The sequence below is a fragment of the Myiozetetes cayanensis genome, unplaced genomic scaffold (assembly GCF_022539395.1).
Source record: "Myiozetetes cayanensis isolate MyiCay16 unplaced genomic scaffold, myiCay2020 scf2-11, whole genome shotgun sequence".
NCBI classification, from domain to species: domain Eukaryota; kingdom Metazoa; phylum Chordata; class Aves; order Passeriformes; family Tyrannidae; genus Myiozetetes; species Myiozetetes cayanensis.
In genome coordinates, this window is record NW_026087411.1 from 50,439,135 (window position 1) to 50,454,455 (window position 15,321).

General features: G+C 37.8%; 1 protein-coding gene across 2 annotated transcripts in view; it reads left to right on the forward strand.

Annotated features, from left to right (window-relative positions):
* Positions 1-15,321, forward strand: part of MTHFD1L (methylenetetrahydrofolate dehydrogenase (NADP+ dependent) 1 like) — a 146,940-nt gene that overhangs the window by 30,855 nt on the left and 100,764 nt on the right. Inside the window, exons 1-7 of one of the 2 annotated variants that reach the window (XM_050315395.1) lie at positions 2,858-2,917; positions 3,464-3,486; positions 4,176-4,222; positions 5,165-5,272; positions 6,149-6,223; positions 7,577-7,679; positions 11,880-11,956. In XM_050315395.1, coding sequence (XP_050171352.1) covers positions 4,214-4,222; positions 5,165-5,272; positions 6,149-6,223; positions 7,577-7,679; positions 11,880-11,956 — 372 coding nt within the window. In that variant the 5' untranslated portion in view covers positions 2,858-2,917; positions 3,464-3,486; positions 4,176-4,213. Of the gene's footprint in view, positions 1-2,780; positions 2,918-3,463; positions 3,487-4,175; positions 4,223-5,164; positions 5,273-6,148; positions 6,224-7,576; positions 7,680-11,879; positions 11,957-15,321 lie in introns of those variants that run through there. The other variant, XM_050315394.1, reaches the window with a different exon arrangement.

The window sequence follows — 15,321 nt, forward strand, 5'->3', positions numbered from 1 at the left end:
TTTAGTAATGTTGCACTTGATTTTGTGTTATCTTCTGTGACAAATAGATACTATCCTTCATGCTACTACCAACATGCCATCCTGGTTATGTATTTGTCTATTCCAATTTCCTTTCCTTTACTGGATAGAAAGCTGCATCGTTGTTTTGGCTTGTTTCATAAGAGTTGTAAAGAGTCCATGCCTTGCTATGCATGCCAGGTCAGCCACCTGCCATGTTTTGAGCTGCAACTGATTAAATAACTCTAGCTAAATAGTTTTTACTTTCTTAAATCTTTGAGTGCCGTAATGCCTCAGGATTACTTATAAATCTGGCTTTAATCTGGAATAAGAGGATCAAGTAAATGAGATTAGGACAACAGACAAAAATGAATGAGATAGTAGAAGAATAAGGGGTAAGGAGAAACTATTCTAAGAACTATTTGAATGGGTTTTGGGAAACCAGTGTTAGAACAGTAGTCAGAAGGGTGAAACTGGTAGCAAAAGTGAGTTAACCTGGCTGTGGTGCTCTGAAGAAAGCATGTTTGTACAAAAGTAAGGATCCTAGGACAAAAAGGAAGTGGCAAAAATAGTGATGGGAAAACTGGAAGCTCTTGTGGCAACAGTAAAACCCTGAGAGCTCCCTGTCCTGACAATGTAGAGATTAAAAGCATCCATTCTTCTAGGAACTGCAAACTTGAAAGTAAAAGAAATGAAGTAGGCTTCTATGCTACTGCAGTAGATCAGAAAGAAATAAGAAGGCCTAGTACATATAAAAGATGACAGGGACCAAAACCACTTTTGAGAGCAGATAAAAGATGTGCTCCGATTTTCCCACCTTTTGTTGGCTCTACACGGGTATTTTGCTAAAATTCTGTGAATTCCGTTTTAAGTCAAAGGAGGATGCCATTCTAGGATGATGGAATAGTCTGGATAGTAAGTTATTGACAATGTTTTAGAGTTTGATGGTTAGTGAACATGATATTATAGATGTGGAAAAAAATTACTAAAACCAAATGCCCAAATTAGGTAAACCATGTAATACGTGAGTATTACATATGAGAGTAGTTCAAGGTGAAGAGTCTAAGCTCAGAGATTCTCTTATAGATGTGCTAAAATCCATTGATTTCACTGGAACTTTAGTTAAAACACTATTTTTCTGAATAGGAAATTTTTTTGTTAGAACAGTGTAAAACTGTTAGTTTGGCTTGCCTCCTATTACCCAAATTTTTCTAGACATACCTAACAAAGATTTCTTTTAAAAAAAAAAAAAAAAAAAGAGAAAGAAGCCCAGGATCTGATGATGCTGTAAAAGATAGATTTGTGAAAAGTTAATGTTTCTCATCTGTTTACATTTAAGGGACAAAGAAGGGCTTTTGCCAATCTGTGAATTTAACTGAACTAAGCTGAATCTTATGATTATACTAACGCTTTTATGTCATTTGAATTGTGATCTGAGGCTAGCAATATCTTGGAAAAATTACTGATTGGGAAAGGAAGTGTTTCTAATTAGATCTAGATGTTTTAGCTCTGGTTTTGAAGAGGTCATAGGATAAGGGTTCCCCTTTGACTATGATGTGTGTGCATGCTTGAAATTCCTTGGGAATGAACATTTGTTCTTACCATCAGCTTCACCAAAGTACTTACTTCTCTGCAGGTAGAAAAGGCAGCAAAGATACAAGTGGTTACACTTTGCCATAAAGTAGGATTTGTGAGAGTGATGTGAGTGCAAAAAGGACTGGGGTGGGGCTTTTTTCTTTTACCAGTCAGAAAAAGAAATGCTGTGCCTCAAATGAATCATTTGAATGCATTTTGGAGATATGTGTTCATACTTCAAGGAAGAAAAACAGAAAGAGGAGAAAAGCCCTAGCACTTCCACAGAATTTTAATATGGATCGTAAACAAATGCGATGATGTTGGAAGTAGGAAGAACATCACTTAAACTGAGATGTTTCTCATTCACTGAAGGCTGATATGTTTTCTACTTGCAAAATCAGCTGTCATTGTCCCTTCATTAAAGGGGCAAGAATCGAGTCTTCTCTAGGGACAAGAATACAGTGGAGGTTAGAGTCTTTGATTTGAGATTGGATATCTTTCTAAAATTCTATTCAATCTGGTCTAGATGTGGGAGCTGTATCATGATGCTTTTGAGCTTTTTTGTGGACTATGATTGTCATTGTCCCTTATCACCCTTAAATCGGCAAAAATATCATGAAACTCAAGTGTAAAATAAATCATGTTAAGTTGAATATCAGTGAATTTTGTGTCCTGTTTTATTTGAAAGGCAGTTGATCTGTCATTGTTGAGGGTTATGATGACATGGAAGCTGGAGAGGGGTAGTTAAGCTCTACAAACAAAAGTGTTGGTTATTTAATTTAAAATATTCTATTATTTCATTCAAAGTTTGAGCAGTGGAAATAAAAGATCTCATGCATTACTTCAGAAAAGTATTAATACATGCTTAGAGTATTGTGATGGATGGTTTGTTAATGAAACTGGTGAGATTTTTGTGCTGTAATAAAAATGTCTAAATTCAATATATTCTTTTTAGAACTTTTGCCAAAATAATCTTCTCTTTTTCTGCTATCATAGTAAATTGCTTAAATAGAAGACACATGTATATTAGCATTTCAGCTTGAGCTAGGGGCTAACATTGTGACAGTATTTTTGTGAAGATAAAGTAATCTTATTGAAATTTGCTGTACAAATATTCTTCATTGAAATCAAAAGCTTTAGGTTCAGATATCCTTAGCCAGGCTGACATCAGCAAAGAATTTGATTAATCTTTTTTCTTGTTTTGCCAGAATAACCCCTACACCCCTAGGAGAGGGGAAAAGCACAGTCACAGTTGGTCTCGTTCAGGCACTTACTGCACACCTTAAAATTAATTCCTTTGCTTGTCTGAGACAACCTTCTCAAGGACCTACTTTTGGAGTTAAAGGTACATAACATTTGCAGAACCTATGACCTCTTTCATATTAAAAGGAAATACTGCTTTTTTGGTTTTTTTTCTTTTATTTCTTCTTTTTTAATTTCCTAATTACTTCACTCAGTGGATTGCCCGAGTGCTAGTATATTTGATTTCTTTAATACATATGTAACTAATAGGTAAAGGTGACTTGCATGCGACTTCCTGTGCAAAGTTCATATCTATGTTCATGCACTCAGTGTGTGTTGGTAATGCAGATAGAGCCCAAACGTAATGAAAGGCAGAGGAATGTATTAGCCAGGAGGAATTTTGTGTGAGTACGCACCCTTCCAGCCACCCCTCTACTTGGAGACTCTCTAAATATGTCCATAAATGTTATTGTTTAATTATTCCTTGAGGAAGAGCCCATACTGGATATTTCCAATTAATACAACCAAGTCAGCAGTTGTGCGTGTGGTTGAGCTGTGTCAGCATTGTGTGTTTGGCTAGGTCTGAACCTCTTCTTTCTGTTCTCCTGAGCTGTCGCCTCTAATCATGGGCTGCTGCCTTTTTGCCTAGAAACCCTGAGGCCTGAGGGCCAGGTAAGACCCAGCCAGATTTCAAACCTATCTTCAATGCTGATAGGAAATAATACAATCTTTTTTTTTTTTGCCATTTCTCAGAATTTGGTGGCTAAGGGGGCAAGCACTCCCCATCTGCTCTACTTTGCTTTGCTGAAGTTTAAGTTAACGAATTTGATTTCAGCTAGAAGGCTCCTGGTTGCTTGATGCTTCTCAGCTAAGACTGGTGCATGTGAGTGCTTTAATCCCTCCTCTCAGCTTCTGCATAGGCTACAGCAAATTTCTTTGCCTGTACCCTGAGAGGCAGGGGGGAAGGAGCACTCAGGCGAGGGTGTGAAGATTTCATTCAGAAGCAGTTCTTCTTGCTTGTGACTGCTATATCTTTCCACCCAACAGCTGCATGTGCATGACTGTGTCCTAAATCTGAGCAAGAGCAGAGGGGTAGCCCTTATGTAGCCAAAGCCTGTGCCAGCCACCATGTATAGGCTTTCATTTCAGATCTATAATTCCTTTTTTACTATCTGCTGAGAAAAAGCCAACAAGGTTAAGGAAATGCTGTTTATTTGAGTACATCATTTATCTTTTTTGATAGAGATAAAAATACTGAAAATGTGTCATCAGCACTGTCTGTTTCACTTTGTTTGTTTAAAGATGAGGGTTTTTTCCAAAACCAGTGGGAGTCTGATGAGACCATATGCTTTCCTGTGCAGGTGGAGCAGCCGGTGGTGGATATGCTCAAGTGATCCCCATGGAGGAGGTGAGACAGCCTCAACTTCCACTTAGTGATACAATTTAAGGGGCATGATGGTATTCAGTTGAAAGTCAGACTCTGATGATTGTGAAGGTCTTTACCAACCTTAATGATACTGTGATATTCACAGTGCTTGTTTGGAAATATGTAACAGTTTCACCCCAAGAGAATCTAATTTAAGAGCTCAGGAAAACCATTCCATGGCCAGAACTGGTGAAGTACCACCCTGAACGCGAACAGTTGGTCCAAACAGAATTGTAATGTAGCTTTGATTTTTTTTTTTTTTTTAATCCCCTATTGTACTTTAGTGTGAGCACAGCCAAGGGCTTGTGTTGCTGTCACTACCCGTCCACAGTAGGCTCTGAAGTGCCATTAAAACTGACTTTCTGACTTCTTCTGTCAGATTCATAGAAATACAGTACCGGTGTAACACAAGTTTAAATTTAATCAAAGATGCTTATTTTGGAGTTTTCCATAAAACTTTGTTGGTCAAACAATGTCATGCCTGTGAGGTTACAAGCTGTTCTGCAGCTAGCAGAAAGCTGACGTACCAAAAGCCCCAAAGCCAGCATGCGTGGTGTGCTCTGGGGGAGATTCAGCAGTAATCTACACCTCTGGTCCAGGTCAATTAGTAATTACCAGCAGTAAACTGATTTAGTATTAATGATGTAATACTGTAGCCCTTGGCTTCTCATTCTTGAATCATTTAGCAAAAAATGAAGGTGTTTGTGGCTTTGTTTGACTAAACTTAAGGTAGTTTACCACATACTCTGGTGGGAACAAGTCCTTCATATGGCTTGGTGTGTTTTCAGCCTGGAAATATTTAATCTACACTAAGAGGTGACTAATCAGGGCTGCAGCCTCAAGCAGATTTCTGCTGCTAATTTGTCTGAGATTCGTAAATTAAATGTTTTCTTCTAAAAAGATCTTGTTGCTTTCACCTTCTAGTTCAATCTTCATTTGACTGGGGATATTCATGCTATAACTGCTGCAAATAATTTGCTGGCTGCTGCTATTGATGCTAGAATCTTGCATGAAAGCACTCAGTCTGATAAGGTGAGAATTATTTTCTCATATCCACATGACATTTTTTCTTCTTGGTTTTTCAATAAACTGCATTTCAAAGCAAAATAACTTGTTTATCTTTTCATATTTTCACCATGTGAACAGGAATTATTGCTGAAAACATTCTGTGTTCTGCTGTGAAATTTTCCTTACAGAATACATTTTTCTGGCAAATGGCTATCTTAAGGTAGTCTTTAAGATAAGAATCTGATGCTCAGAATATTGACAACTATTTCAGACTATACTAAATACTGTTCTTAAGGATGTTTTCCCTATATATAATATCATACTTTTCAATAATTTGTAGACTACATTTAAAATTACAAATTACTTCTCTGATGTGTAGTTGGGCACCTTAAGAAGAAGGAGTTGTGGAGAAGAATAAACTTTCCTCTGCTAAATCTATTGTGACCTTAAGATAGATGCTAAGTTGAGTATTCAAACGGAGGGGAGAAAGTAAAGGAAGGAGCCTCTTCTTTCTGGCTGCAATGTTAAAACTGAGCAGGGTTGTCATATTCCCTTTACTTGGTACAACACTAGTGTGCACTGAGGCCAGTTTGCAAATGCTGATTACAGTTTCAATAATTTGGGCCTTGGTTAAGTTTTGAAAGGTTCCCAATTTCAAAATTAATACTTTTATTTTTTTTAGTAAAACATAGAAACCCAGTAATTTTTGGTAATTGGATTTTAGACATATAGATTGCTCAGAAGCCTTCCACCTTCTCAGAATTGTTTTTTAAATGGCTAACCAGAAGTCCACAACTTTTGTGATCGGAAAAGTCATACTGAAATTAGGTGGAATAAATTTGAAAAGAATTATCTTTTTATAACTTTTACTTTCATTAACTTCTTGTGTGTTTTTTCTAGTCTTTGTATAATAGGCTGGTTCCAGTAGTTAATGGTGTGAGAGGATTTTCTCCTATTCAGCTTGCCCGTCTGAGAGTAAGTTGTTCGTACAGTCTCTCCTCAATTATGCCTCTTCATAAAATTGATTCTCTTACGCAACTTGTTTAAAATTATTTGATGTATGTGACTGAGTTTATATCAACCCTCATGAATTTATCAAGTCCAGACTTTTTTCTGAAAGCAACATCCTTGGAGTAATAGGATCTGGGTCTGATATTATTTTCATAACTTACATTTTTGCTATTCTTTTCTCCTGAAGTATACCAGTAATGTTTTTAAATGCTGTGTCTTTTCTGATGAAATATTAAAGTTAGAGGTTTTAAAATACTTTTCCTATTATGGTAGAGTCACGTTTGAAAGCTCACATTCTTTGGTTTTGCAATATTTTCTGGTTTTGAAAGTTTATTATAGCGTATACTTCTGGGGTTTTATGGATGTCAGTTTGACACTGTTCTTTTTTCAAGGTGTAGAAGTACATTTGTGTGCACAGTGTATTTTTGCATCCCATCTTGCTTCCTAAATGCCTTCAGAAGAGCTTCCTGTGCAATTCATGTATGAATAACATATCTGGATTTGAGACTGCCATTCTGATAAATACCTAGAGAGCAAAACAGTCCACTAGCATAGGAGGAAGAGAATATGAACCCCTTGAATATGAACCTTAAGGACAACTTCAGTCTTCTGTGTCCAGTTCCATGTTTGTTGTTGGCTTATGAGTCCTGGCTGGTGTTGTTTCAGAGTGGTTGGATGGCAACAGACAGCTGCCACGTGCACACGTGGTATTGGGGGGTGGAAAGGAGGATAGAGGTACTACCAGCTTCTGTTTTGGGAAAGGAGGAAAAGAAAGTTCTCATAACAGCTTTTGTGCTGCTCAGTTGAATGTCAGTAAACTAAATTGTGGATGATGCCTACTTGACTCTAAAGCAGAGTCCCTCTCACAGATTGTTCTATCAGAATTCTGGAGTGTTTTCATTTTGTCCTCATTTACACTGTTGCAGGTAACATGTTAGGGAAGGAGGGAAAGTGTTTGTGTTACTCATGACATACCAGTTATCTCTGCATTTGAAATGTATTTCTCTCTTCACATTAGCTGCAACTAAGTAAAAAATAGTTTGGCTTTATAACATTCAAATACACGCATCATAATTTCCAATATAATTGACTTATTTTGCTGTGAATTATTGTTAGTATAATGATTGCTTATATCTAAAAAAAAAAGTCAAATATAAAAACATCTTTATGGGATGGGATTGCATTTTTTTTTTGAAAGAGGATTATTAAGATTGAAACTCCTCACTTAAATGTGTGGGGTTGATAAGCCAGAGCAGCTATACCATTTGAAGCAAATAAGGCATTTCATTGTACTTCTTTAATTTGTTTTGTGTGTAGAAGCTGGGAATAAACAAGACTGATCCTGAGACTTTAACAGAAGAGGAGATCAGCAAATTTGCACGCCTTGATATTGACCCATCTACCATAACATGGCAAAGAGGTATGTAGTAAGAAAGCCTCACTTCAGCTTGGATTTAATCATGACTTATTTCATATTTTGCTTAATTTTACCTGAATCAGACCTGTTTCTGCTCACTGACTGTAAGAATAACCAATTTGCAAGTGTGAAAAGTAGGTGCATAACAAATGCATGTGTAGCGTGTTGCTCTAAACTTCGGCAAATATCTGCGGTAACTCAAGAGACTTTGCTAAAATTCTGAAAGACGGGTTTCTTTAAAAATTTAAATACATCCCTGGTCTCTCTCACATTAGGTAATATGTCTTCAAACATATCTAAATGTCTTTTCTGTGCATTTTACAAATCTTAGCCATTCTTTTCATAACTATGTCTGTTATCGTTTTAGATTATTTGTACTTACTCTTCTTGATTTTGGTCCCTCATCCTCTCCAGCTCAGCAGCCTGGGTAGCTCAAGAGACTAAATAGGCTCAAGGGATTATGTGTTTTTCTTATTTTTGAAGTGTCTTGAGTTGTTTGCTTCATTAGGAAGAAGAGCTAAAAGATGTAGTAAGATTGCCAAACAAACTGATATCCACCCTTAGGCAACTCCCTCTGCTTTTTGCAGTTCTAGTTCTGGGTTAAATTTCTATGTTTACCTCGACTTCTGTATCTTTCTTTTTCTTTTTTAAAAAAGTAAACTATACATAAAGTTTTGAGCAAAATACTAGTGAATTTTATTTTCCTCCTTAGTTCTCAAACACTAAAGCTATTAGTTCAAAAATGATTGTTAAATGGAATGTATTGTGATGCTTAGAGAAAAAAGTGAATCTGTCAAGAAGGGAGGAGTCTTGGCCATGCTTTACTGTGCCCTTTGTGTGCATGTCATCTCAGACCTGAGATATTTTTCTCAAAATAATTCTGGGGATGTGGCATAAGATGTTTTTTATTAGTCACACAGTGTGTCTGGAAGAGACCTGTATTAGGATGAAGGAGTAGTAAAAATATTTAATGTAATATGACTCCTCATTTTTATCAGCATGGGTTTGGGAGGAGGCGACATTGCTCAACAGCTGTTAACCTCAAGTGAGTTATTTAATTCATCTCAAAGAATGTTAGTGAAATTTCTATTCCACAAAGCTCTATATGATGTATATACCTTAAACATTTCAGAAAAAAAATACTGGCTTTAGGAATGTTTTAGATAACTTGGAAAATGTTTCATTTAGGACTGTTTCCACAGTCCATATGTCTGTGAAGCTTGTTACATACCAGAGAATTTGTAGGGAAGAAGAGTAAGCTATCAGATTTTCTGAAAATTAATTTTAGTCGGGACCTGTTTCCTTAGAAGTGTCACAAGCTTAAAGTTCATTGTCACCTTATACTAACTTGAACATGTAGAACATGCTGAAAAGCAGGAAAGCTTCCCCTTACCTACCCTTCCCCTGGTATATGAATTCTGTTTACATCTCTAGAGAATAAAGAATTGGATACATTAAACCTAGCACTTGTTTGAAACTAAACTTTTGTGAAACGTTTACTTTGAGCAAAGAAAGAGGGAAAATTTGGAGAAGGAAAAATTGCTTTTGTGGCAAAACAAGTTATTTCTTATTTTATTACTACTACTTATTTTATTACTACTACTTAGTGCAGTTATTGGAATCTTCTTGGAGAATGAATGATCACAGTGAGAAAGTAAGTATATGCCAGTGACCAGAAGGAGTTGCAGGGGCAGTTACAATTTCACGGGAAGGGTGTTAATGTTACATGATTTCACTAGGAAGGACCAGATAAAAAGCAGCCCACTGACTGTCCAGTTCCTGCCCTCAGCAGTGCTTGGGTGGGCAGGAGAGACACTTAAGTCTGCTTAAGGCTACTTGTGAGACTGAGATTCCTAGGAGGAGAAGGGAAAAGTTTGTGCTTGAGAGATTAGCTTGCCGTATGACTTCACTGTGGCATATGGTACCACAGCTTGGTACGAAGCTACAGTTTCCATGTCCCAGGCTCTGTCCTGTAATTTCTGCCAGTATTGTAGTATTTTGGAGTATGACTGTATATAAATAGAAACCAAGCTGAGTTAGCCAAATCTGTGTTGCACCATCCCTTAAATGGAATTCCTGAAGAAATTAGGGGCCTACATACCATTTAGTGGGAAGAAGGCATGTATGGTATTTACAACAGCCCCAAGAGAAATGCCCAAGAAGAGGGGAAGTGCCTTAAAACTTGTTTTTCTTCCAGCTCACTCACAACCCTGGATTGGGGTTGAGTAAGATTGAGATTCAAAGTCCCTCTTGGTTTTGGGTAATTATGTCATCCTTTTCTCTACAGACAAATTTATTAATTTCTAAAAGCAGCAGGAAAAGTGGAAGGAGCTGGTTTGCACACACCCTGAGTACAGAGAACTTCTCTTAAGGTCCTTGATTCTCTGCTTATAAATGAACACGACTCAAATCTATATCTACTAAAAGATTGACTTGAATGCCAAGCTACAGGTTGAACTGTTTAAGAGTATCTTCCCCCCTTTATTTTAGGGTTGATGCAAATTGAAACATTTCTAAGACTACAGAGCCTCTAAGAAAGAAAGACTCTATTTCTGCATTCTGTAGGGATTGATGTGCCTCCTTGTCCAATCACTACATGCCCTTGTATAAAGTCCCTCTCCAGTTTTCTTGTAGACCCCTTTAAGTAATGGAAAATGCTACAAGGTCTCCCTGGAGCCTTCTCCAGGCTGAACAGTGTCAACTCTCTCAACCTGTCTGCATAACACAGGTGCTCCATCCCTCTGATCATCTTCATGGCCCTCTGGACTCGCTCCAACAGGTCCACATTCTTCTAATGTAGGGGGCCCCAGAGCTGGACTTAGTGCTACAGGTAGGGTCTTACAAGGGCATAGTAAAGGGGGAGAATCACATCCCTCAACCTGCTGGCTGTGCTGGTTTTGATGCAGCCCAGGACCCTGGACTTTCTGGGCTGCAAGTGCACGTTGATGGCTCATATCAACCAAGTCCTTCTCCCCAAGGCTGCTCTTGATCTATTCTCCCCCCAGCCTATACTTGTGCTCGGTGTTGCCCCAAACCACATGCAGGACCTTGCACTTGGCCTTGTTGAATTTCACGAGGCTTGCAAAGGCCAATGTTTCAAACCTGTCCAGGTCCCTCTGGATGGCATTCCTTCTCTCCATCCAGCATATCAGCCACACTGCACAGCTTGGTGTCATTGGCTAACTTGCTGAGCATGCACTCCATCTCCCTCTCCATGTCGCTGCGAAGATGTTAAACAGTGCCGGTCCCAATACCGAGCCCCAAGAAACACCGCTCATCACTGGTCTCCACTTGGACACCGAGCTATTGAATGCAACTTCAAATGTGACCATCCAGCCAATTCCCTGTTCACTGAGTGGTCCATCTGTCAAATCCACTTCAGAGACAGGACGTCCTCCTAATGTTTTCTTCCTAGGAAGCATCCTGATCAGTTCTCAGCACATGAGAGCTCTTCGATTTTTCTCAGTCCTTCCTTTTGGCTGCTACAAAGGCCGGTTTGAAGTTGAGTGTTGTAAGTGCAGAATTGGAGAACTTGGCTTGTGATGATTGTTAGTGAAGTTTGCAATTCCCCTAGATGATTTGGACATGCCCTTGCAACACCAAAAGTGTTTCCAGGTTAGAAATACAATTGTGTGATATTGAAGTTGTATTAAATAGCAGATGGTTTATCTTGACAGTTGGAAAAAAAAAAAAATCTTCCTTTGAATGCTGTGCGGCTCAATGTGGAGTTAGTTACTGTGATGTGTGTGAAAGAGACTTGTCTGGAAGACAATCTGACAACATAATCATCCTTTAAAAGAGAAACAGACCAGGTCTAACCTACAACATGCAGTCTTAAAATCAATTCTTAACAAGTCAGTGATGAGGCACATGATTTGAAATAGGTCTGGTGTATTGTATCTACTGAGAGAGATTTTTCTTATGTAGGTAAAATATTAAGATGTGTATTAGAATATTAAGAACCTGTTATCTCCAAATACTGTTCAAATAATTGTACTTGAGTTGTTTCAACCTGCCATCTAATGGTATCAACTAGAAGGGAGAAACCCAGTCAGTGCCAGTGCCAACATGCAGGAGTGTGGCTATCTGGTTACACAGTTTGAGTAGTTGAATCTTACATGTATAGCAGGAGGTATGTCTTGAAAAACCCAGGTCCCCAAGTCCTTGTTAACACGTTTTGCTTTTGCTATTCCCTTATTTCAGTGGTGGATACAAATGACAGATTCCTGCGCAAAATAACAATTGGGCAGGCGAATACAGAGAAAGGATTTGTCCGTCAGGTATGTAAAGGCAGTTAATAGATCACATTCCGAACAGACTTTGCTTTAGAGGCTGAGAGATGTTTTTGCAATTCTTTCAGCATGCTTTGAATTGCAATGTTAACATCTCTTGCTGTTGTATAGTAATCTTGCAGTGAAACTGATTATGTCAATGAGTAACTGAGTGTGAAGTTTCAGAAAAAGAAATCAATGCATATTCCTCAATGTGTTGAAAGCACTTGAAAAAATTGCATATGTTCGGGGTTTAACATTGTCCTATACGAGATGCCTTTATGCCCTCATAAGGTAATTCGTGTGATTTTTCTTACTTTAAGTCTCTCTAACAATTTATGTAAGATAAATGTAATTTAAATTATGTTTAATGTTAAAAATAGTTTAAAAATTAGCTTTTTATTCAGAGTTTTCATTTCCCTCTCATGCATCTCAACTTTAGAATCTAAACTGTAAGAACTTTGAGCATGTGCTTGCTTTTACTTTGTGGGCTTTAAGGGATAGTTCAGCAAGTGAGGATGCATACTTTCCATTGGTGTAGATAGCCAACCTATGTTACTATATAGAAGGTTCTGGAACTTTATTAAAGAACTTGCTGATAAATTGAAAGCCAGATTTTTCCAACACCATCTGAAGAAGTATTCTCGTGTCATGTAGATAAATCCATTTCTGAAGCAGTAATTATGGGATAGCGGGGTCAGGTGAAACAAACTCGTTGTGATGATATGGAGTTGCTCCTAATTTGATGAAGATCTTGTAATCTAATATTCTGGATCATGAAATTCATGAGGGTTTGACTCTTTTGATGTGAATAGCTCTTGTGGCAGAGATAAGGCTTTCACACGTTTTGGAAGTCTAAGCTTTAATTTTTCTTTATCATTTCAGACCTCTTCTAGTGCCTAAATAAAGAGACCAAAACATAATGCTATTTTTTTTTTGCTCAACTCAGCAGTCAAAGCAGTCAAATTAGAGAGAAGAACTTCAAAGAGGAATCATAAAATCCTAGAGTGGTTTGGGTTGGAAGGAACCTTAAAGATCATCTAGTTCCAACCCCTCTGCCATAAGCAGGGACAACTTCCACTAGAAATGCTTGTTTCGGTTTTGATCACATGGAATAGAAATTTTTCTTGTCTATAGCTTACAGGAAACTCAATATTAGCTAATACTCTTCTCTGATAATGAGCTGGGACTACAAAATATTGTGCTTGGTTATGAGTTCCTTCAATACCTGAGACCTTTTCATATGTTTAGATTAGTTTCAGTGACTCAGTGTAATTATCAGCTTTAAGCCAGGTTTTGCCAGCCTTGTTGTGCAGCATTTTACCATAATTGTACTGCTGAGTTAAATGTGGGCTATTTTATTAACGAGTTCTAGTTGACATATGGCTGTCAAATGTTGCTTCTGTACTGTTTGGGCTAAAATTAATGCTTTCAATATTGATATGTTTTATCCATTCACATTTTAACATGGACTTAGTGACTCAAGAAATAGTTAACAGTTAGGAAAACTCATTTCAGAGCCTAGCCGGAGATCCAGAGAAAACAGGACTTCATAGTTAACAGATGCATTTTATAAATATTTGGAGTGATGTTCCAGCACTCTTAAAATCAATTACACCTGTGTAAAATGGCAGCGCACAGCAGGCACAAAAGTCTGAATTTTAATGAACAGGGATACTGTGGCTTCTAAAGAGTATTACATGACCGATGCCCTTGATCCTGCAATTGAATCCATGTGGGTGGATCCTTTCATCAATAGAAAACTGACTTTACAGCTAAGGCTTCTGTCAGCACTTCGTAGGTGTATAAAGGTTATTAGAGTTAAAATAGCACCTGCTACCACTGGGTTTTGTGCCTGTTTTTTTCCATTAAATTTTATGTCAATATTGAGCATCTACCTGAGATTGCTTTTCCCATCCTTTTGGGTTTATATAGAAACAACGATTATAAAAACTTTTAGGGGGGTCCTCTGATAAACATTCTGATAAAGATAGACTGTATTCATACAGGTTGGGCATGGATTTCTCAGGCTTATTTGTTGTCTTATACATGCTGCAATGACTTACTAAAGGACATTCTCTACTTCAGAAAAGATAGTAGTATCCATGTCATCACAATGCTAACAACATTCATTGAATATAGAACTGCTTCCAGAGAATACAGAAAATCTTATTTGTAACTTCCGCATTTCCTTTGAATCCTTATACTGAAAATCTCAGTTACAGAATTACTTTTTTTTCTGTGATATGTTTGTGTCCCTGCCTGTGCCCAATACAGAAAAGTGATCAGGTGTCTTCAGAAGTTTTGACTAAATGTGCGGGTCACATACAGGTCAGCCTAAATAGGGATGCTCTGGGCTGTCCAGACAAAATCTAAAGGAGGGAACGAACATAGGTTAGAAAAGGGCAGAAGCTCTTAAAGCAAGTGGATAGGAGTGGTGGGTATATGTTGAACAATTCTTACAAACAGGCAAAGCCCTCAATTTAAACAGATTCCTCTGGTAATAGTCAGACACATGTATGGGATGCATATGGTAGAGGTCTGACAGAAACAGTCCTGGGGTTTTTTTCTTACATAGATAGCAGTAGGATGTCAGTGACTAAACTTTTGTGTAGACTTTAATTGTTAGAGATGGAAAGATTGCTAAAGAAATTGCAGTTCTTGATCTCTGCCAACATTGCCTTCCTATCACGTAATACATTAGTGACTTTTCATTTCTTCTCTGTTTATGTTCTGACAGCATGTGACCTGAGCTTGATTAATAGTAAATTAGTACAAATATTACTTATGTATACTGTAAGTTCTTAAGAAAAATAAATACTATTGCTTAAAACGTAAGTACTGAAATGCTGCACAGGCTGACTGTATTTCTACAAGAGCAATAAAACTGATGCCACATGCAGTTCTTCGCATTTTTTAACTTCTGTATTTGTTCACTGACTAAAAAAGAATGAAACAAAGATATATTTTACATTTTCATAGATCAAGCACAAGACCTAGCAGCGTAGACTCTAAATTTTGAGTTTGTGTAGAAAAACAAAGATCAAACATAACAAGAATGTTTTTGAAACCAGAGTAAAAAGCTTTTGGAGATCATTACAGGAAAAGAAAACAATTAAAACAAAACAAAAAAACCCTCTTATACTGTGGTGCCCAAACCTGCACACAGTATTCAAGGTGACGTCACTCCAGTGCAGAGCAGAGCGGAGCGGGACAGTCCTCTCCCTTGACCGACTGGTGATGCTTTGCCTGATGCCCCCCAGGACACAGTTGGCCCTCCTGGCTGCCAGGGCACTGCTGACTCATATTCAGCTTGCCATTGACCAGGATCCCCAGGTCCCTTTCTGTTGGGCTGCTTTCCAGCATCTCATTCT